Raw genomic sequence first — 23151 nt, 5'->3', positions numbered from 1 at the left:
AACAGACACAAAAAAGTGTGAACAAATTAAAACACACACAAAAAAGTGTGAACAAATTAAAACACACACACAAAAGTGTGAACAAATTAAAACACACACAAAAAAGTGTGAACAAATTAAAACAGACACAAAAAAGTGTGAACAAATTAAAACAGACACAAAAAAGTGTGAACAAATTAAAACACACACAAAAAAGTGTGAACAAATTAAAACAGACACAAAAAAGTGTGAACAAATTAAAACAGACACAAAAAAGTGTGAACAAATTAAAACACACACAAAAAAGTGTGAACAAATTAAAACAGACACAAAAAAGTGTGAACAAATTAAAACAGACACAAAAAAGTGTGAACAAATTAAAACACACACAAAAAAGTGTGAACAAATTAAAACAGACACAAAAAAGTGTGAACAAATTAAAACAGACACAAAAAAGTGTGAACAAATTAAAACACACACAAAAAAGTGTGAACAAATTAAAACACACACAAAAAAGTGTGAACAAATTAAAACAGACACAAAAAAGTGTGAACAAATTAAAACACACACAAAAAAGTGTGAACAAATTAAAACAGACACAAAAAAAAAAGAGTAGTGAGATTTAGAACAAATGAAAATTTACGAATATTTGACCACGGTTACACCACTACATGTAGAGGACAAGACTTAAAAGTAAATAATTAATACTACATGTATGGTGATCTAACAGAAAGGCACACATTTAAAGTATGCAAATACGACTTTGAGCTCTTCAAAATAAAAAACACCAACTGTTGGGAAACAGAGGCACTGGATAAATTCACATGGTGATCGAGCATAAAGAAAGGGTCCGGGCTGGCAGATGACATACAGACCAGAAATAGAAAGAAGGGTAAAAGTGTAACAGCGACTGATGATTACAGATGCCCAATCTGTGACCGCAGTTGTGTATCAAGGTTTGGCCACTTTAGTCACACAAGAAGTTGCAAAAGGAGAAGATCATCTGTGGAGACGTACAAATCCACAGAAACAATGAACCAATAAATTACAAATAAAATACAATCAAATCAAATACTCAGAATCATACAAAGAGGAAGGCACATTTCTTTCTCCAAATGCTAGAACAAATTTAAAGAAGTCCTTCTTATTCCCTAGTGCCATTAGTCTATGGAACGGGTTGCTTGAGTCAGCCAGAAAAAAACAATGATTTAGAAGAGTTATATTAACATATGGATCCGCGTAGGACGTATAGTCATCTTCGCTTTGGATGGAATGTCTTTAATTTATAAGATGAAAAAGTATTTTTCACAGGCAAAAAAAAAAACAAAAAAAAACACTCATAATAATTTGCTTTCTATGAAACTTGTCTGATTTGAGCTAATCAAATACGCAAGCAGTTAAAGAATGATAAATCATTATTTGTTTTCTTTCTTTATTGTCAGATCATGGCTTCATCTCCATTTGACATTTTCATAAATAAATATATCCTGAAATAGCAAGAATTTTAGTGCATTTGTATCTTTACAAAACAGAAGCATTTTCGAAACATGTCAACAATTGTGTGCTTCTTAGCACTGTGGAGTCGAATTCCCAAGTTCTTTTTCTTGCCATTAAAATATTTTTAACTCATTAGTTTGTAAAATTAATCTTTTAATATGGCGTCCTTGATCGTCCTCTTTGTGTTATTTTTTAACATTTTTCTTTTGGTTTCTTTGTATCACCCCCCACATCTGTGGCGTAGCTAGGCTGAGTGGAGTGGGGGGGGTCCAAAGTTGAAAATCCCCCCGGCTCCAATTTGAAGGGGGCCAAATGAGTGCCCGAAATTTGTTTTTACATTAAATATTACGCCATTTTCTCATGTCATGTTATCGAATGTCAAAATGCAGGGGTCACTAATGAGGTCAAGCCCACAGGCCCCCCAAATCCCTCGCTACGTCACTGAAATATTTCTCCAAATTGCTTTCTTTTCTTTTTATCACGTTTTTAAACTACGTAAACGGTATCCACAGAATCATAACAAAACAAGATAATGCAAGATCTGTTAATGGACACGAAATATTCAAGCCATGGTCTTTTGTGATGGATAAAAGTAACATAAAGACAGACTTAGAGCTTGATCGATGACAATACTAACCGTTGTGTATGCAACTCGATTTTTTAAAAAATGATATGTAATATTAACATAAATATGTATTCTCAGCCTTTATAAACGAAAATCGAAAATGAGACTTTTGGATTTTTCGGCAAGAAAAATTAAATGTAAGTAGCTTTTAGCTTGAAAACAATCTGAGCTTCCTATTATCGATAATGAGATTTCTGACCTTTATTACATTTAATTTGCTTTTACAAATAAAAATTAAATCAGATTTCCATTAACTTTTTCCAGTTTTTTTTTCTATCTAAACATGCTAGAAAGAGAGACAACAAAAAGAAATAAATAGCGGCTTTAACCTTACAGGGACCGCTACAAAACAAAAATTAAAAAAAACGTAAGACTCTATGTTCAATAAAATAGACCAGTGATTGAACAGACGGCACGCCACTGCACGACCCAACTTCCACTTCTAAAAGGAGCACGTCATAATTCCATACAATGTGCATTCTTAACTTTTATAGACGAAAAGACATGTTTTCTGTCACCTTTTTTTTTTTTGGTTAGTGTACCAGAAATGAAGCAATTAATATATTATATATATATATATATATATATATATATATATATATATATATATATATATATCATGGGCGTAGCCAGGATTTTTTTTCGGGGAGGGTTTTGGGGGGGATTCCCCCCCCCCCGACCTCCCCCCCCCGCGAAAAAAAATTATATATATATATATATATATACATATGTGTGTGTGTGTACATAATTAATCTTTATTACATTCTGACCCTTTCGGAAGACGTTTATTGTTTATTGTAGACTCCCCGCCCTTGCTAGCAAGGGGGTCTGGGGGAGTTCGTAGCGCTCCCCCAGCGCGGGGCGAAGCCCCGCCTCCGAGCACTATTTCTGGTATTGAAAGCCAACAAAATGCATATTCTGAGGTATCTACAGTGCATTATCTTGCTATTAAAAAAATTTATTTCAAAAACCTAATGTGCTATTCTTACTGACTTAGACCCTCTCGCGCCGTTCGGCGCATTTTCCGGCAAGCTGTTTCCGCAACTCTTATTTTGCGTAATTCATTTTGTCGGAAAACATGTCCCGCAAAACCTCATGCGACGCAATGTCACAACCTTACTAAGGATTCCACTCCCAGTTCGGCATAATTTTTCTTTGATTAAGACCCGATCTCTATGACTGACTCCTAAAATCTGTCTTTGCCATCTTTGTTGAGCCACATTTAGTGTTTTTCAATTTCGGCAGAAGACTATTCACACTTAATTAATGGAGCCCAAGCCACTGGTAGAAATTTCTAACCTTTCTTGACTACGCTCTTGGAATTACATGCCTGTATTTCGCTTTAGATTTTATATCGAAAAGGAAAGTTTTTTCGTCAAATCATCTGTTGAGGGGTTTTAAACTAAAAAATCTCTGGGTTTTTTTTTTGTTTTGTTTTTAATTCAAAACCCCATTTAGCTACGATCATAGAATTTGGTGACTGTAGTTTGCTTTAAAATAATATTGAAGAGAGAGGTTTTCAACTCTAAACGCTCTGTAGGGGAATTTTAAACTCAAAACCATCTGGAGGGGTTTTAAACTTTAAAGAAAAAGCCATCTGGAGGAGGGGGATTTAAACTCAAAACCCCTTTGGCTACGCTCATAGATTTTATAGTGTGTAATTTGCTTTTTTTATATTGAAGAGGTACTTTTTAGCTTCAAACCCCAACTGGAAGGGGGAGGGGGGTTAAACTCAAAACCCCTTTGGCTACGCTCATAGAATTTTGAGTGTGTAATTTGCTTTTTTGATATTGAAGATGGGGTTATCGTAAATTTTGGATAGGGTTTTAAAATCAAAATCTTCCTCAACTGTGCTGTTGGAATTTGGGATTGTTGTTTGCATTTTTTTGGTTTTGTTTTATAGAAGAGGGGGATTTAACTGCAAAAACCTCTGGTAGGGGGTTTAAAATTCAATACCCCCTGTAGGGGGTTTTAAACTCAAAGCCCCCTGGTAGAGGGATTTGTATCTCAAAACCCCCTGATAGGGGTTTTTAAAATCTCAAAACCCCCTGGTAGAGGGTTTTTAACTCAAAACTGCCTCGGCTGTGCTGTGGTAAGTGATGATTTAGTATTAAAATCTCACCTAAAATAAACAAAATGAAAGCAAAAATCAGTCACTTAATTCCGCCCCCCCCCCTGCGGGGGGGGGGGGTGATTTCATTTCGGGGGGGGTTTGAACCCCAAGAACCCCCCCCTGGCTACGCCCATGATATATATATATATACCTTTCCCACAATAAACACAATCTAATAACATGCTATAAAGTGGCTGTTGCACCAGAAAGTTATAAGATTTAAAATATCATGATACCAGATTTTCAATATATTCTCTTTCTCTTTTTTTCCGGACTTAATTAACCTGACGTACGTTCGAACGGATAAATAACACAAAACAAATAGCGGCTTTCCCCCCTTCTATGGCTGCTAAAAACAAGGGAGAGGATTGATGTGATCAACTTTTAGAATGAAAATCACACTCTAGATCTTTTTCTATGTAGACAAGAAACGTATGCAAATGTATTAATTAAAAAGTGACTGTTGCACCAAATATTTTTAAGATTTTAAATATAATACCGGATTTTTTTATTATATTTAAAATTTTTGCAGTCTTAATTAACCTGACGGTCGGTCGAACGGATAAATAACACAAAACAAATAGCGTCTTTTCCTCTTTATGTGGCTACCGAGAACATGGAGTAGGTAACTGTAATTAACTTTTAGAATGATAATCACAAAGCAGATATTTTTCCAAGTAGAAAAGAAGCGTATTGAAATGGTGATATTGAAACGTGTGGTCTTCCCAGATAAATCAGTTCTTGTATCTCAAATAAATTAGCTATTTCAAGACCAAGTTTGTTTTTTAATTTATTTTATTTTGTTGCTTTGTACTTTGGTTTCATCCAATTTAATGAACTAGTATCTTGGACCTTCGGGTCACGTGGACGTGATGACGTGAACGTGGAGCTGATTTCTGATGGTGTGGTCCGATGATGGCGATCTTTGATTGACGTCAATCCTAATGGAATCTTGTCTTGGAAGATTTCTTCGCGTTTTATCAGTGATCTGAAATACAAGGGGGAGTTAATTGCATCTCTCTTTTATCACAGCTGAAATAATTAAAAGTGAATTACTTTTGAATGAAGTGTGGCCTACATATTAAAGAAGTTTAGAATGCCCTGAAGTACTTTGCCCTAAAATTTTATTTGGTTGTATTTGGCTCGAGTTGAAGGTCCGGATTTGTTTTGAAATAAATTATTATACTATGTTTTAAGAACATTAATGTCTCCATTTACAGCAAGCCGTATGTAATTGTCATATAGTCACTGTTTGTAGCTAGAGAGGGAATTGGAGTTCAACCCCCACCCCCAACGAAATCTCCCCCGCAGGGTTGGTCGGAATTAATTGACTGATTTTTTGCTTTGATTTTGTTTATTTTAGGTGAGATCTTAATACTAAACCATCACTTGATCCAACCCCGCCAAGGGGCCTTAAGTTAAAAACCCTCTACCAGGGGGCCTTGCAGTTAACGCCCCCCCCCCCTTTGTATAAAAATAAAATACAAACGACAATCCCCAAAAAACCAAGAGCATAGCTAAGGAAGATTTAGATTTTAAAACCCCCTCCGAAATTTACGATAACCCCCCCCCCACCACACCTTTTCAATATATAAAAGCAAAGTACACACTCAAAATACCATGAGCGTTGCCAAAGGGGTTTTGAGTTTAAACCCCCCTTCAGCGGGGTTTGAAGCTAAAAAATACCTCTTGAATATAAAAAAAAAGCAAATTATGATCTCAAAATGCTATGAGCGTTGCCAAAGAGGTTTTGAGCTTAAACCCGCTTTCAGCGGGGTTTGAAGCTAAAAAATACCTCTTCAATATGAAAAAGATAGCAAATTACACACTAAAATACTTTGAGCGTATCTAAGCCAAGGTTGTTTTTTTTTAGGTTAAACCCCCCTCCTCCAGAAGGCTTTTTGTTAAGATTAAAACCCCTCAAGATGGTTTTGAGTTTAAAATCCCCCCCCCTACAAAGGGTTTTGAGGTTGAAAACCCCCTCTTCAATATTATTCTAAAGCGAACTACTCTCACCAAATTCTATGAGCGTAGCTTAATGGGGTTTTGAATTTGTTAAAAAAATACTCCAGAGATTTTTTAGTTTAAAACCCCTCAACAGATGATTTTAACGATAAAACTTTCCTTTTCGATATAAAATCTAAAGCAAACTACAGTCACCTAAATCCAAGAGCGTAGTCAAGAGAGGTTACAAATTTCTACCAGTGGCTGGGCTTCACTAAAGTGCATTGAATAGTCTGCCAAAATTGAAAAAGACTAAATAATGTGGCTTAACAAAATAGCTAAGACGAATTTTAGGAGAGATCTGGTCTCAATCAAGAAAATCCAATGCCGAACTGGGAGTCGACACCTTAGTAAGGTTGTAATAGAGCGTAGAAATTAGTATAATTTATTTTTAGCGTGTTGGGGGGGGGGGGGAGAGAATCCTCCCCCTCCCCCCACCCCCGAAAAAAAATCCTGGCTACGCCCATGATATCAGAGATGATAAAACAAACATATTTTACAAAGCAAAAAAAAGAAAAATTCTTTATAGCAGAAAATGTAAAGGTTATCTGTTTCTATGATCAACTGTTAATGAGGGTGTCATGTGGCAAGGACAACGACCAACCGCCTTTACCAAAGTCATGTCTCCTTCAAAGATGGGTGGTCTCATGGGTGTGCTAAAAATCTTGAAATGTAAAATGCCAGCCTTAACCGTGATTTGAACCCGATACTTCTCTGTTCGGACATTAAACTAATCTAAATACGTTTTGAACAAGTAGGGCTTAATGTTCCTCTTGAGTTAAGTAAATCACATGATACGTCTCAACTCAACTGGGAGCTTAGTTCCAAGCCATGTACTGACAAGGCCCATAAACAATAAGTTTGAGGAAAGAGAGTCTGTAAGGTTTTGTTTTTTGTTTGTTTGTTTTAATCCACGGCTAAAAGAAATATAATATAGCGTTTACATAGTTTGTATAGAGCGAATGGGAGGTGGATAATGAGCCCAAACTTTCTTTTTGACGCCCAAAGCTTTTTAAGAATTTAAAATATATTAATCAATACATGATTATTTTGAATACCAGGTTGAGTCAGTGGTAACAAATAGTTGAAGTAGAGAAACATGAACATTGATCAAGTGATTATGTCAAAGAAAAAGCTTAATATAAAAAAAATATTTTTAAAAAGCTTATGTAAGAGAAAGAACTGCACATTTACAGTCAACTATATCAATACTGTAAAATTCATTTCCGTTTTCTATATTAATTAATTAATTGGTATTTTGATTGATTCATGTCTTGTACGGGACCAAGAATAATTGTACAAAGTTTCAACTTGATTCACGAATTGGGAGTGGGAGAAATAACGTATACAAAATTTTTACCAAACATTTTAATATAAAAATTTTAAAAAAATCTTACTTTATGTTCAAATAATACAATTAACTCAACATTCATCTTTTATCTGTCATTAAAAAACAAAGATAGATTTTGCAAGAATGGGAACCCATAGCATTCACATTCTTAATGCAACTCTATCAAACCTGCAATACTACCATGAAATTATTTTTTTTTAGTTTTTGACATGAGACTTTTGACCGACCAATTTTTGGCTTTGAAGAAAACTTGAGCTATAAGTAAGAATAACAAGATCAGTCTAGTTTTAATTCATAACATATTCTTTCTCTGTGAGTGACATTTTTAAAATCAATTTTCGCGCTTTTCGATAAAAAAAACACAAGTTTCCATAAACTCCATTTTTAATCTCATATATATATTTTTTCGTGTCAGACGTTAAATTATCCAATCTGTAGCTTTGCAATGTAGCATTGATCGTTGACAACCTCGCTGTACTTTAAACATTAGAATTAAATTCGCCACACGCAACCAGACCTTCATTTCTCATCGACCAAGTTATTAAAAGTTTGTCACTTATGATCCCAGAAAATACAATCACGAAAGCTTTCTAGAAAAAGCAAAAAAAAAAAAGAAAGGAACATGATGTCTAAATGATCCCTAGACACTGCAAAACAGAACCTATCCTTAGTACGTCGCTGTTACTCTAAATGTCATGGGTATGTTGAGTTAGCGCTTACTATTACATCGGTACTATTACATTGGTACTATTACATTGGTACTATTACATCGGTACTATTACATCACTATTACATCGGTACTATTACATCGGTACTATTACATTGGTACTATTACATCGGTACTATTAAATTGGTACTATCACATCGGTACTATCACATCGGTACTATCACATCGGTACTATTACATTGGTACTATTACATTGGTACTATTACATTGGTACTATTACATCGGTACTATCACATCGGTACTATTACATCGGTACTATTACATCGGTACTATCACATCGGTACTATCACATCGGTACTATCACATCGGTACTATCACATCGGTACTATTACATTGGTACTATTACATTGGTACTATTACATTGGTACTATCACATCGGTACTATCACATCGGTACTATCACATCGGTACTATTACATCGGTACTATTACATTGGTACTATCACATCGGTACTATTACATTGGTACTATTACATTGGTACTATTACATTGGTACTATTACATCGGTACTATCACATCGGTACTATCACATCGGTACTATTACATTGGTACTATTACATTGGTACTATTACATTGGTACTATTACATCGGTACTATTACATCGGTACTATTACCTTGGTAACCCAACTCTAGATATTGTTTTTTGCTGATCCGATGTGAACGTTGTGTTTTCTACTCCTCTAAAAGCAAACAAAAATGAAATTAAACACTTGAGCTGTCTGTATAGTATTTATTCAGTTCTTTTCCAATAAAGTGAAACACATTCGTACAAGTTTTTATATTTTTTTTACGGATTCTCTCACACTACTTTGTAACTAGCAAATTGAATCAAAGATTTTTTTAAAACTATTTACTTAATTTCAATTTCAATTGTAAAGATAACTGTATAACTTTTATTTTAATCTATGCATAATTTGCATATCATAGACATAGAGCAGTCTAGTTCTGTGGGCATAAATTAAAACTTTCTTAAAATGAGGGGATTATATTTTAAAATTGCAAACTCCTGAGGAAACACCAAGCCTACACTAAATGCCAAAGAATATATCAGAAATAGAGAGGTCTAGTTTTGTGGGCTTAAATTATTAATGCTCTCCTTTTGTCAATGGCGCGATGACATTGTTATTCCACAAATTAAACAAACAAAATAACGGGAGAATAAATGTAGGACGTATCGACTTTTCATTTCCTCTCAAGCCCAACTCCGTGTGGATTCAGAATGCTGTATGATAAGATTTCAGGACTGGTTGGTTTGAAACAAATAATCAAGAGAAACATAACATTAGCGTAGATTTTCTGTTGTATGTCTGGGGCGTTCTGGAAGCGCCTTGAGCCTACATATTTTTTAAAGATACTATAAAATTGCAATTATTATTATGATGATTACTTTCAAATTATTTTATGAAAAAAAAATTATAATATTATATAAGTAGCACCAAGGCCTGCGTATCTATTTAAAATTCTGAAATAATCAAAATTTTGCAAATCGTAAACAATCTTCTTCTTATTATCTTTATAAACAAAAATCCCCTTTCAGACCTTGCGATCTATGGGGTAGATGATGTTCAGGTCATCTGTTTCTTTGGTCAACGGCTAACAAGCAAGGTTCCTATTAGAGTTGGGTGGACTAAAGGGCCCCCCTAAAAATCCTAAAATTAAAAAACCCAGTCTTCACCTACATTCGACCCCAGCATCCCAGGTTCGGAAGACAAGTGGTTCACCACTTGGTTAACAACCGCTCCTCCCCCCCCCCCCATTTTTATAATAAGAAACATTAATTATTAGAGTTAAATAACATTATCAACAAACACTTACTGGATCTCTGTTGTTTGTGGAGGATTTGTTTGTTGCTCGAGGCATGATGCTTTCTAATATCTGCAAGCCAACAATCAAAATATATTACTACAAAAAAGTATGTGCTGACTTGCTATTATACTAAAAAGCTCGTTTACCAAATTGTTTACAGGAAAGAGCACTCAAGATTTATCATTTGCAAGACTGGCTCTAAAACCTATATTAACGGAAACCTTAAGATTTTGACAAAATATTCCCATTTAAATAAAATGACTTGGTAGGATTAAACCTTATAATTGCCCAAAGGAAAGAACTCCGCACTTACAACTATATCTAAATAGTGTAGAAGCTTTTTCCCTTATTTCCCTCAATAGATACCAGCTCATATACAACAAGAAGGATATGAGAAGGCTGACACACTCGTCAAGAGAGGGAGAACAAACTCACAATTAAACTCTGCACTCTATCCAGAAGAAATGAAGAAACTAATAGTGGATAAAATAAATGAGAAATATACGAGCCCTCATTCAAATCACAAGAAAGATGATGCCTATTAAAAGCTATCCCGACAGGATTAACGTCTAATCTTTCGACTCAGGACCGGACAAAACAGAATGCGACAACATATGTACCGGAAGCTCAAAATTGGAACCAGTGAAATCTGCCCATGTGGAGTGTCACCAGAGAATGCCGACCACATTCTCCAAAACTGCTCTCTTTACTAGAGGACCGTGCAAGACACTGGCCCCAAAACACCCCTATAGAAAGAAAACTATATGGAGAGCTCCCTGATTTGGAAACCACTGCGCAGTTCATCTCATGTATTGGTCTAGTCATCTGAACGCTCCAACATAAAAATGAGAACAAAGAAGAAGAAGCCTGGTCGTGCGGTATGCGCTCTAGACTGTCGTTTGGACGTATCAAAGGTCTAGGAATTAAATTGTCTTCAACTCTAAAGGATAAAAAGGTCATCTGTTTCTGTGGCCTAAGGCTAACAAGGATGTCATGTGACCACCACAACAACTAACCGCTTTGATTTTTCCCCATGTACGCTTACCAACTTTGAGGTTAACGTACCCGAACAAGTCTTTGTCTCAAGTCTTTAAAACAGAAACCATAGATGAACGGATTCACACAGGTATTGAGTACCGTCAGGAGCCACAGATACTCCAAGACATTGAGGGACAGCTGTTTCTGAAAGCAACACACACAAGATTAGCTCGTATTATGGTTAAATAAGAGTTAAACATTCGTAAAACTTTTTGTATTATTAGGCCTATTATGTGACATTATAAATGCACCAGACTTAGTTTATCTCTAATCTCGCTTCAAAACCACGTGGGACGACGTCATGTGTTGAAGTTGTCCATCCTTTAAGGAACCCACGAAGTAAAGATGTACCTGTCTACGAACAGTAAGCATACCAAATGTATTGAATGATACAAACCAAGAAGCCGATCCTTTTTTTGACAAAGCTTATATCAACTCACTCCGTCTGTCTGTCTGTCACAAATTTTGAACACGTTATATCTCCCACTTCCCATTCTTGGATCAAGTTGAAACTTTGCACAAGTATTCAATGTTTCTGACAAAATGTGACTAAAAATACAAACAAAAAAATACAAACAAACAAAAATACAAACAAAAAAATACAAACAAAAAATACAAACAAAAAGTACAAACAAAAAAATACAAACAACAAAATACAAACAAAAAATACAAACAAAAAAAATACAAACAAAAAAAAACAATTGGTGAGCTAAATAATAATAATAATAATTTTGTTTGATACTGAAAAAGGGTAATAAATCTTATAGAATTTAGATATATGGTTGTAAATGTGGAATTCTCCCACTTTGTTTTTTTTAAGTATTTATTTTATATATATATAGTCAAGCCCCCCCCCTAATAAAGATTAACTAATTAGTAAACAAACTCAGTTCCCTCGAAAGGTGTGACCACTAGAGAGTCAATACGCTGACATTAAACCTACGTCCAACGTATTTAACTTTTTTTGTGGTTACTGACCCATAAAAAACTCAATGTGATGGACTAAACAAATAAAAGGGGGTGGGAGTTGTTCATCTCTACCTCTGGAGATATACCCGCACAGCTAGACAGACGTCTGGTCAGCATGACGTAGTCAAGGAATGTAGCATTTTAACATGTTAACTAACTTACTCAAAGGTCAAGACAAATTGAAAAAAGTGCCAGCCATTGCTGCTCTGTATGTAAGCGCATTTATGATGTAAAGTTTCATCTCTATTTATATTAAGTTATTAACACGCCTTGTCTTTATAATAAACGATGTTTGGTGCATATTCATAATGGCTCTATTTTTAAGCACATTATTTTGTTTTCATATAAACATTAATACATTCTATAACAGACATTAATGGAACTAGGTCCACTTTATGAATATTAAATTATGTACTTTTTACTATCCGGTTTACTATCCGGTTGTGATATCCGACCGGAGCCGAATAGCACCGGATAGTAAAAAATGCCGGATATTCGGCAGAAGCCGGAGCCGGAGGGACTATCCGGTGCACCCCTAATATATATATATATATATAAACCAGTTCTCTACCTATGCATGAGACAATGATTGAAGAAGAACTTACAGTCAGACCACTGTCCACATGAATGACAATAAGAGACGCCTCGAACGGGGTGAGGTTGATGGTGAAGACTAGAGCCAGGAACAGACAGGTTAGAGTGACACGGCGGTGTCGTCGATGCCGTTGCATGGCGTAGTTGATGTGAGCTGAAAAAGGCTGGACCTGGGTATGGGTCAAGGCATGGTGGAGACACTAAATAAGACGTCACCGTGTTTAAGGGGTTTTAAGTAATAAGTCACAGTATATATACATTTATTCATTTATTTATATATTCATTCATGTATGCATCTATTTATTTATGTATTTATACAAAGCTAATAACTGGTCTGTCTGTTTGTCTGTCTGGTAAAAAATAGTGTTTACGTTATTCCCCCCCCCCCAATCTTGGATCAAGTTGACATTTTGCCCAATTATTTCTTTTACCTGACAAAACAAAAATCAGTTTTAAAAAATTAACCAATTAGTTTATTAACTATTGGTTATTAATTACTTTGCTTGGTATGAAACGAGGAAAACAAATTGTACTTGACAGATGTGGCGGTATAAATTGAACTAGCCTCCTTTATTATTATTTTTTTCTGTGTATAGAGAAATAGGTCGACGCGTAAAAGTTTGAAACTAACTATATATAGCTATGAAACCTTCTATTTTCATAAGCACTTTGCTTGCACAGTGGTTAGCGTATTGAGGAGTTACTAAAACATTATCACTTTCTTTATTTTCCTTTCGGAAGTCGATAATCATTTCCTTGTTGTTGTTGTTGTTGTTTTTTTTTTTGTTTTTTTTACATTCTATATTAAACAATTTTCAATACAGTAGTTTGTTATAGTATTTATTTCTCTTAAATAATGATTTACATCCGCGCGCTGAGAGCCTGGCAAGAAGAGCCACACGTCCTCTGCAAAGGTTGTTAAGGAACAAAAAAGGAACTACCTGCTGGAAGATCTTTGGTATACCTTCAATGAAGTCCAGTAGGGAATCGGCGCCTGCAAGGGCGCCGTGATCCCGTTGATTGTTAGAAAGGCTTTTATCCAACAACCAGGCCTAGACATGGGATTCCCCATCCCGTGTCCTGTCTGAGGACTCCCAATAGTAGTGGCCATGATGACTGGGCATGAGTGGGCCGTACCACGTACACGGCGCACTGTTCCCGATAACTACTAGTCCACACGTTATAAGTCTATAAGTGGTCAGGAGAAGTGCTGACCATGGGTAGCTTGTCTCATATTCCTATAATGTTATCACCACTGTTCCGTGCGGGAGCCGCCACTCCGAATCAGAAGGAGAAACTCCATTAGTAACGAACCATGCTAGGAATAGTATACTCCCTTAGAGCACGTGAGAGGAAGCCGCCACTCCAGCTAATCCGGTCACTGATGACGGCCTCTTTCGTGGGAATCCCGTAAGGGCCTGGTTCGCTGCTCGCACCTAGCCTATCTAGTTCCACTACTAGACGTTTCTACCGCCACGATGAGGCGACGGGTAGCTGGAATCCTCCGGATCTTTGGTATACAGAATGTTCCACAAAGGCGATGTCACGGCCCCTTGGGGTGCTCCTGTATTAAAGATACATGCGTCAGATACTGTGCTGTTAACCCTAACTCTCTGAGATCTCAAGTGTCAAGAATCCATTAGCCCATAGAATTATATATGGACTTATCTTCATTGCTTTCATTGTTTCAAGAACGATATGGATTTGGATTATGTTATTATTGTTAGTGTAGATCTATTACATATTTAATTACATGACTAATCCAAACTAATTGAGACAAAGACACTTTATTTGCTTTGTTCATTTTTTCTAGGTATTTTAACTACATAATATTTAAAGATGTATTGTACCTCTGCTGTCCCGCGTTCTTGTTCACATTAAATACTTAATATATAAATGCGTGACTCTTTCTCTCCTGAGATTTGTATGAGACTCTTGTATGGCCAACTAAGCGAAGAAAAGCGCTCGCAAGGTGGTCAAAGAAAGCGCTTCAGGGACACCCTCAAAGCTTCTCTGAAGGCGTTCAGCATAGACCCAGGCACCTGGGAGACAGAGGCACATGACAGAGCATCATGGCGTCGCGCTGTGAAAACTGGCGCACAGGTTGCTGAGGAAAAAAGAACAATGCTGGCAGAAGAAAAACGCCAGAAAAGAAAAGCAAGGCCCACGACACAAGCTCCAGCTGGAATAACCTGCCAAGTGTGCGGCCAAACATTCCGGGCTCACATAGGTCTCACCAGCCACACGAGGAGGCATAGAACCCCAGTGCAAGGCCCTCAGCCCCCTGGATGACAAAGTGGTCATCATCGAACCACGACGGACGAACTATATATATATAACTCTTTCTCTCCTAATTGACGGTGTCAACGTTGATTTGACCCACATTTAATTAAACTGACTTTGGATTTATAAACTTTAATTTGTATTATATAAAAGAGCATGCATTCTCCTATAATTCAAAACAAAATATAACATTTTCTGAAAAAAAAATATTTTATTGAATTTTTAATCATAACAATGTAATGAAATACAAATGAGCAAAATGAATAATACTATCGAAACGAGGGAAATAACTACGGAGAGAAAGAGTTAAAATATCCCTACTCACTTTCAGAGAGGAAGCTCTCATCTTGATGACAACCCCGACATTGCTCAACCACATGACAACCAGTGGCACGAAGAAACAAAGGACGCGGACGATCAGAGTGTACTCCTTGGTCCGGTTCAGATTCTCAAACGGGATGCTGCAAGTTTTGGTTGTGGCCAGAACTGTGTTCCATATTCCGTTGGGGACGGAGACCCCGCATTGCAGCAGCCAGACAACTATCAGGGCAATGATGTATCCTTTTAAGTTGCGAACTCTATCAAAGACTTCGATGTTAACAAACCTGAGAAAGGTAAAAATAAATACTTTAAACATACAAAACAAAGTAGAAAGAAAGGTATATCTGGGTGTTTTTTTTTTACCGTAACTGGTTTTTAACTTAAGGCTCACGCCTCCAAAAGACGACATACTAACCACTTTGCTAGGGATGTGCTTGTTTGTTTGAAACTTACTTTAAAGCGGTGAGCTATAAAGGGTACTGATTCAGCTTATACCACCACAGCTGTCAATTACAATTTCTTTCCCATATTCGAGATACCAAACAAAATATTGAAGTTTTAATAGTTAATTAGCTAATAAGTTAATTTTTTATATTGATTCTTGTGTTGTCGGGTGAAAGGAAAAAAAATGTGCAAAATTTCAGCTTGATCCGAGATTGGGTGTCAGAGAAATAACTTGTACAAACTTTTTACCAGACAGACAGAGTTGATATATGCTTTGTAAAAAATATATCCGATTTTGACAGCTTTGAAAAATTGTTTTTATATAGCGCAATCTTCAAGAGCATAGCATGTTTAGAGCGCTTTGGGCTAATCTCTTTACTATACCAGTGGGAGAAGAGGGTATCTGGGAGAAGTTTGCTGTGAACTCGATAAGCGCCAGCATACAAATCTCAGGTCAAGAAGGGTTTCCACCTCGAGCCATCGGTAGCCAAGTTGTTTTTGTTACTCAGCCACATATCCGACACTTATCGCAATTGATATTTTGAAGGCTATCTTTAAAGAAATCAATATAACCGATGGTATCTCGTTTGTTGATTGATATTTTCCATTTATAGTCACTCTGAAGCAGAAGACTCAAATTAAAGTAGCAATTATACACTCAACACTAAACTATAATTTACAAATACAAAAACGTAGCGTAAAATAAACAATTAAAGCGACATTTCGGAGTGAGAAATTGTTGTCATTTCAGCATGGGACGCTTATCTTAACATATGTTTTGTTCTAAAATACAGGCGTTCCATTAGAAAAAAAAGAGGATTACGCCTTGGATTAGCCAGAAAAACCAATGACTTAGTTGACTTGAAATCTTGTATTAACATCTACGACTGGATTAACACGTTCAAAATGGAGACGTTGTTTTTTTTTTGTGTGTGTGTGTATTTATTTAGGAAACGACAGTAAATTTTTAGATAAGATCAGCAAAAAATATTCTCCTGTTATAATTTCAGTCTATAATAATTATAAATTATTAGCTTTTTAAGTAAATATTGGTTAGATTAAAGATGTATTATGTTTTCCTATTTGTAGATTTTAGTTATCATCTAAAAAAGAAAGCAAACCATTCAGGGTAGACTTTATTATTTTTATCATGTCTTATAACTGTTATAAGATTCGGACGTTCTTTCAGAATTGAAGATAATTACGTCCTAGTCCAAGAGTCCCGGAAGATGGCCGGGGATTTTAGAGGGCAGGGTTCGAACTAGGGACCTTTCTTTCGACAATTTAAATGCACATAAAGCACGACCAGGGTTATGTATTGATGTTATTTTAGTGTTATTTTGAATTGTGAAGTAGAGCATAGAAACTGAGTGTGTGTCAGTGAGTGTGTGTCAAAAAGTGTGTCAGTAAGTGTGTGTTTTTTGTGATAGCACGCGTGTGAATGCGTATGCGTGTGTGTGAGTTAAAAAGTGTGTGTATGAGTGTGTATGTGAGTCTTCGAGTGTTTGTGTGTGTGACGGTTGCTTCTAAATAGGCAGTTGTTTTTGTTTCTCTTTCACGATTACAACGATGACTTATTCATTATTTAGTCTTTGTATTTCTTTATTTACAAGAGAGATGCGATTCGTTTTCCCTTAACGAGCTTTGTTGATCTGATAGTGAGACCTCTCCCTAAGAAATCAATGCGTCTAAGAAGGACTTTAAAAAAATAATTCTTTTAAAACGATGAACAAGGGAATATTCTGTCCCTGAGTCATATGATTGCACGTGAGTGTCAAAAGATAACAAGAATTAAAATAATATAATTTCATAATATAAGCCTATACATGGAATCACTGACAAAGTATCCAAACAAAATCTTCTTGATTTTAATTAAGATAATATCGATTCAGTTGTCTTGGAAATAATGCTGCAAGCAATCAACACAATCTTTACCCATGATCAACTCTCATTTTGTTCATTAAATGTTCGTCTTACAAGATGTTTAGGAAGTCAACTTATTAAAGAAACATAAAAAAGTGTTATTTTTTTTGAATTTTTATTTGCTTATACAATATCTCCTTTATGAGGCGGACAACATTTTGTAAGAGCTATTTGTTTGTTTGAATGATAGATTTAAAAAAAAACAATCCTATCCCCACTGTTCCAAAAAAAAAAATCTTGTTACGCGCGTGTTTGATATACAGATCTAGATATGGTAGCATTAAAAGAAAGTAGCCTAGGTAGATTTCTACGATTATTTAACTCTTTAATGAATATAATCGGGAATTTCCACTGACGTGTGTTCAAGATGTAGGTCAACTAGATCTCAAGACCAAATTTAATTTTAAATTAAATTAGGTAGTAATTTATTTCTCCCGTTGATATACATAAACTGTCAGACTTCTAGAAAAAAAATGTTGGAGCCGTTTTCGTGTCCAGCATCTACCCACTCACCCAGGACACAAGAAAAGTTTGCAAGCTGATTCGCTTCTTTCAAAATGAGCTTTGGTGAAATGAACGCCTATAAATGTATTTCTCATTTTGTCATTATAAAACCAACAGATTAGTGTGTATGTGGAGTGATATATACTGTAATAGTATTTCATTAATACTTAAGATATCATCTAGGCCTATCTTATTGAGTCTATACGTTGATATAATAATATAATAATAATTATAGCTTTTATAGCACTTTTTTATAGCTCTATTTTCATGCTTATAGCATGCTGAGAGCGATATGATGTAATCTTGTTTATGGACCAGTGGGAGTATCTGGGAGAAGGTTTTCCGTGCTGCCTTTAGGTGCTCAATAAACACAATTCTGCCCAAGTCGGGTGTCGAACCTCGTGCCCCCTTCATAGGTAGCCAAGCAAAGCCAAGTTCAAGAGTACTTAACCTCTGGACCACGCTTCCCACATATATAAAAAAAGTGCTGCAGAAGTACGAATAAAAACAATGGTTTAAATAAGTAGGTGTATAATAACTAACTTCTGCAGCGATGTTGGGGTATTCTTTAACTTTTCCCGTTAATAAATTACAATATCAATTACATAACGTTCAATTCAGAAACTCGTAAGAAAAATTATACATACACTATATATTACCAATCTTAGAACTATGTCTTTCTTGGGACTCTAATCCTTTAGGGCAGGGGTTCTCAACCTGTGGGTCGTGACCCCCCTTGGGGGTCGATTGACGATTTGCCAGGGGTCGCCTAAGACCATCGAAAATATGGATTGTTATTGTCTATTCTTCTATTTCTGTATGTGTGTGTGTGGGGGGGGGGGTCGCGGCAGAGTGGGGGGCTGTTTAAAGAGGTCGCCGAGCATAAAAGGTTGGAACCGTTGCTTTAGGGCATTCAGTAAAGTTGCATGCGATCTGGTAAAGGGCATAGCATTGTTCTTAATTCTTACATATACATTGTTTTTCGGCTGGCGCGGTACCCACATCTGCATATTGCCTTTCAGATGACGAGCTTTGCCTGTCCTTGAGTTTTACCTATGAAAAATTGGCCACGTAAAACATACCTACCTTATGACGGCTATGATGGCCAGCGTGGATATAGTAATATTGGCCAACATTGTTCTTGCCACAGCGTGAACTTTACATAGAAACTCTCCGCACGCCCATTCACCTAAGATAACTTGAGACAAATAGGGTAGAGTCTAAAACACAGAAAACAATAGACAATGTTTAAACCCAGTTTATCTATTAAAACAAGAAAAGTATTAAAAATTTTTTTTAAAAGACAATACCTGCTTTATACAACTTATAGAGCGATATTTTTTGTTCCTAAAAACTAATAAATTTTAGATTTAAAAAAAACAACAAAATATTTTTTTTATCCCGTCCCGATTCCCCCCTCCCCCCATTCCTCCTTAAAAGGTGTACTAGATCTATACATTCGATTAACCAGGAGGAAGGGGTGAGGGGTTTAAAAAAAAGGTTATTAAATCTAACATTCATTAATGTTTTTTATAGCTCAATAAGCTGTACAAAGGAGATATTGTCTTTTATTATTTTTTTTAATTTTTAAATGTTTTTATTGTTCGCGATATTGCCTTTCAATTTAAATATGTTTAATAATAATATCTTCATCACTCGCCTGAAATACACACTGCAATAGTTCAGCTAGAGACAGTGACAGCACAAGAATGTGGAGGTCGACAGTGTTTCTTTGTTTCAGTCTCTGTCTTGAGAGCCATATGACGTAACTGTTGCCTATAGTTGAGACTAGAAGGCAGCTAATCAGGAAGACAATCTCGAAGATCTGGAACTGTGTCATGGACCTTGGGGTGTATGTGAAGGCGCCCATCAATGTTGAGTTTTGTGACTGAGGAACGGCTTCTGGCTCCCATGGCAGAATAATAAATCTTTTCCTTAAATAGTAACAGATAGAGTCAGCGCTATATTTCAGGCCATGCTCAAATTGTACTACAAACGTCATTATGTATAGAAAAGATTAATTACCACGATGTATATATATATATATTTTTTGCAAAGCTTCTATCAACTCACTCTGTCTGTCTATCTGTCTGTCTGGTCAAATGTTTGTACACGTTATTTCTCCGAAACCCATTCTCTTATCAAGCTAAACTTTTTTCTCAATTATTTCTTTTACCTGACACCACAAGAATCAACAAAAAAATTAACCAATTAGTTAATTTATTATTGGTAATAAATTTTATTTTGTTTGGTACATCAAACAAGGGAAAAATAGTACTTGACCGAAGTGGTGGTATAAGCTGAATAAGTCCCCTTTATAAATTATTCGTCTGAATAATAGGCCAAAGACTGGGGCATGTCAATCAACACAAAAAATACAACATATACCATCTTTTCACTGTCAACAAATCAACATATAATAAAATTAACATTAGACAAGAAAGCTTTAGAAAAAAATTACAGCCCTGCATATCTTGGAGTCACCTATGACCCGAGATTAACCTGGAAAAAACAAATAAATAAAACACAGAGTAAAGGCATCCAGAGACTATCTTTTATGAAAAAATTAGCTGGCACAGATTGGGGAGCTAATCATAACATCCTGTAAAAAGACATATACCAGTTACGTAAGACCTGTACTAGAATATGATATCACAGCATGAGGCTCAGCAGCCCAAACCAACCTAAGAAAAATAGACAAGGTTCAAAATATTGGTCTAATGATGATGACTAGGAATAATCAAAACAACACCCATAAGAGCTATGGAGGAAAACGCTGCCCTGGTATCTCTGGATAAAAGAAGAAAAATAAAAATCCTTTCCCAATTCACTAAATTGGAAACCTTGGAGAGGCACCCACTCAAAACCAAAATCCACAAAGCTGATATTAAAACCGTTTCAAAAGGAAAACTTTTATACAGGAATCTCTAAACCTAAAAAAAAAAACACCAACTAGCTGCTACTTGCTAGCAAATCATTCAAGTACCCCACACAGTCATATTGTATTTCTAACTGATGCAAAAACAATCTTTCAAAGCTTGGAAAACTTTGATTCCTCCTATATAGAATGACTCAGGGCAGCACTTACAAATCTCAACAAAAAAAATGTTATTCAATGGATCCCAGCACAGATACAACTAGAAGAAAATGAGAAGGCTGACACACTCGCCAAGAGTGGAAGAACTGTACACTATCCAGAAGAAATGAAGAAACTAATAGTAAATAAAATAAATGAGAAATGGGCAAGCTCTCATCCGAATCACAAGAAAGATGATGCCTATTATAAGCGATTCCGACAAGATCAACGTCTAAACTTTCGACTCAGGACCTGGCACAACAGAATGACAAAACATACGTACCGGAAGCTCACAATTGGAACCACTGAAATCTGCCCATGTGGAGTGTCACCAAAGAATGCTAACCATGTCCTTCAAAACTGTTTTCTTTACCAAGAGGCCCATAAAATACACTGGCCCCAAAACACCCCATTAGAAAGAAAACTATATCGAGAGCTCCCTGCCTTGGAAAGCACTGCGCAGTTCATCTCATGTATTGGTCTAGTCATTTGAACACTCCAACAGTTCATCTCATATATTGGTCTAGTCATCTGAGCACTCCAACATAACAATGAGAACGAGGAAGATGAAGAAGGATCACAGAGCGTATATCAATCACTCTGGTAGAAATTTGGAGCACGATATTTCTCCCATACTTATTATGATACCAAGTTGAAGCTACACTATTATTTATCGCACCAAACAAAACATGAATCAATTTTTTTTTAAAAATAAAAAAGCGAATTCGCCCCCGAATCGTTCCACCTAGGCAGGTAGAAAGGAAGGTTTCAATATTTTCATAAAGAACATTAGAATGAAATTCTATCAAAGACAAATGACAGAGAAGAATGGAGAAAGAAGGTTAACAGATCTTGTGTGGTCCACAGACCAAGGGATATGTGAAAGTGAATGTGGAGTTAGATGTGAACCTGGCCTAACTAATGTCTTATAATGAATACATAATAATTGTTTTGTAAAGGGAAGATCCTTTATTTCTCAAGAAAAAGACATTTCCGTAAAAAAATAAGAGGAATCACCTTTATTTCGGTGTTTTACCCATATTGGAGGTCTGCAATTCACGCTATAATATGAGTAATTACTTATTAATTGTTGTTTTAAATTATGTCCGACTTATATGCATACTAAATAGATTTTTTCTCTTAAAAAAAGTGTGGAAATGTGTAGTTAATATAACAGAACTTACTTAACTTAATACAAATGTAAAAAAAAAATGTTGACAAAAAATCTAAAACCATTTGCATAAAGTTGTTAAAAATGTGGTAAATGCCCATCCCCCCTACTTAGTAGCTTCCAGTGCTTGTTACTATTAATAGTGAATAGTTGTAAAAGTGGTGTATTTTTATGAAAAAAAACTGCTTGCATAATTGATTTAAAAATTCAATTTTTCGCTTTCAGAAAAGAAAAAAAGTAGCCGTTGCATCAGAACTTTGAATGACCTAAAATATTGTGATCTCGGATTTACACTATCTTTTCTAGTTAGCGAGATCTAAACGGGAAGAACGGACAGACATTCCACCCGAGACTAATAAAGTCTTTTCCACTTTCGGAGGGCGCTAAAAATTAACCAATTACTTAATTAATAATTAGTAATTAATTATCATGTTTGATATCGAAAAAGCGAAAAAAAAAATATTATTGAGATATATAGTTGCAAATGTGGCGTTCTTCCCCTTGGAGGTACTTTGTTTTTTTTTTAATTATTTTTTAAATAAGTAATTATTTTGTTTCATATCGTAAAAGGTAAATAAATTATATATTATTGAGATGTAAAGTGTTAACTGTAGAATTCTTTCCCTTGGATAAACATTTTTTTACGTTTTCTTTTTTTAAAAGTTATTTTTTTTTTCTTTCTATTACAATAGAACGACCTGTAACAGACTATGCCAACATCATAATTA

At 35.6% G+C, this 23151-nt stretch overlaps 1 protein-coding gene across 1 annotated transcript; it reads right to left on the bottom strand.

The window, feature by feature from the left end:
* Nucleotides 1-5029: 5029 nt before the first annotated feature.
* Nucleotides 5030-19389, bottom strand: LOC106057570 (somatostatin receptor type 5-like). Its single transcript, XM_056033497.1, has 6 exons — nt 19263-19389; nt 15310-15589; nt 12713-12871; nt 11166-11282; nt 10110-10169; nt 5030-5202 (listed from the first exon to the last, which is right to left on the bottom strand). Exons 1-6 carry the CDS (start codon nt 19310-19312, stop codon nt 5074-5076), a joined length of 795 nt encoding a protein of 264 aa, XP_055889472.1. The 5' UTR covers nt 19313-19389; the 3' UTR covers nt 5030-5073.
* Between the last annotated feature and the right edge of the window lie 3762 nt (nt 19390-23151).

Source organism: Biomphalaria glabrata, chromosome 6, assembly GCF_947242115.1.
Source record: "Biomphalaria glabrata chromosome 6, xgBioGlab47.1, whole genome shotgun sequence".
Taxonomy (NCBI): Eukaryota; Metazoa; Mollusca; class Gastropoda; family Planorbidae; genus Biomphalaria; species Biomphalaria glabrata.
This window is presented reverse-complemented; position numbering and strand designations above follow the sequence as displayed.

Coding starts and splice junctions, on each gene's coding strand:
- LOC106057570 (XM_056033497.1), bottom strand. CDS start 19,312: ATGTTGGCCAATATTACTATATCCACGCTGGCCATCATAGCCGTCATA. Junction 15,590..19,262: donor GCCATCATAGCCGTCATAAG/GTAGGTATGTTT, acceptor TACCTTTCTCAG/GTTTGTTAACATCGAAGTCT. Junction 12,872..15,309: donor TGAGAGCTTCCTCTCTGAAA/GTGAGTAGGGAT, acceptor ACCCATACCCAG/GTCCAGCCTTTTTCAGCTCA.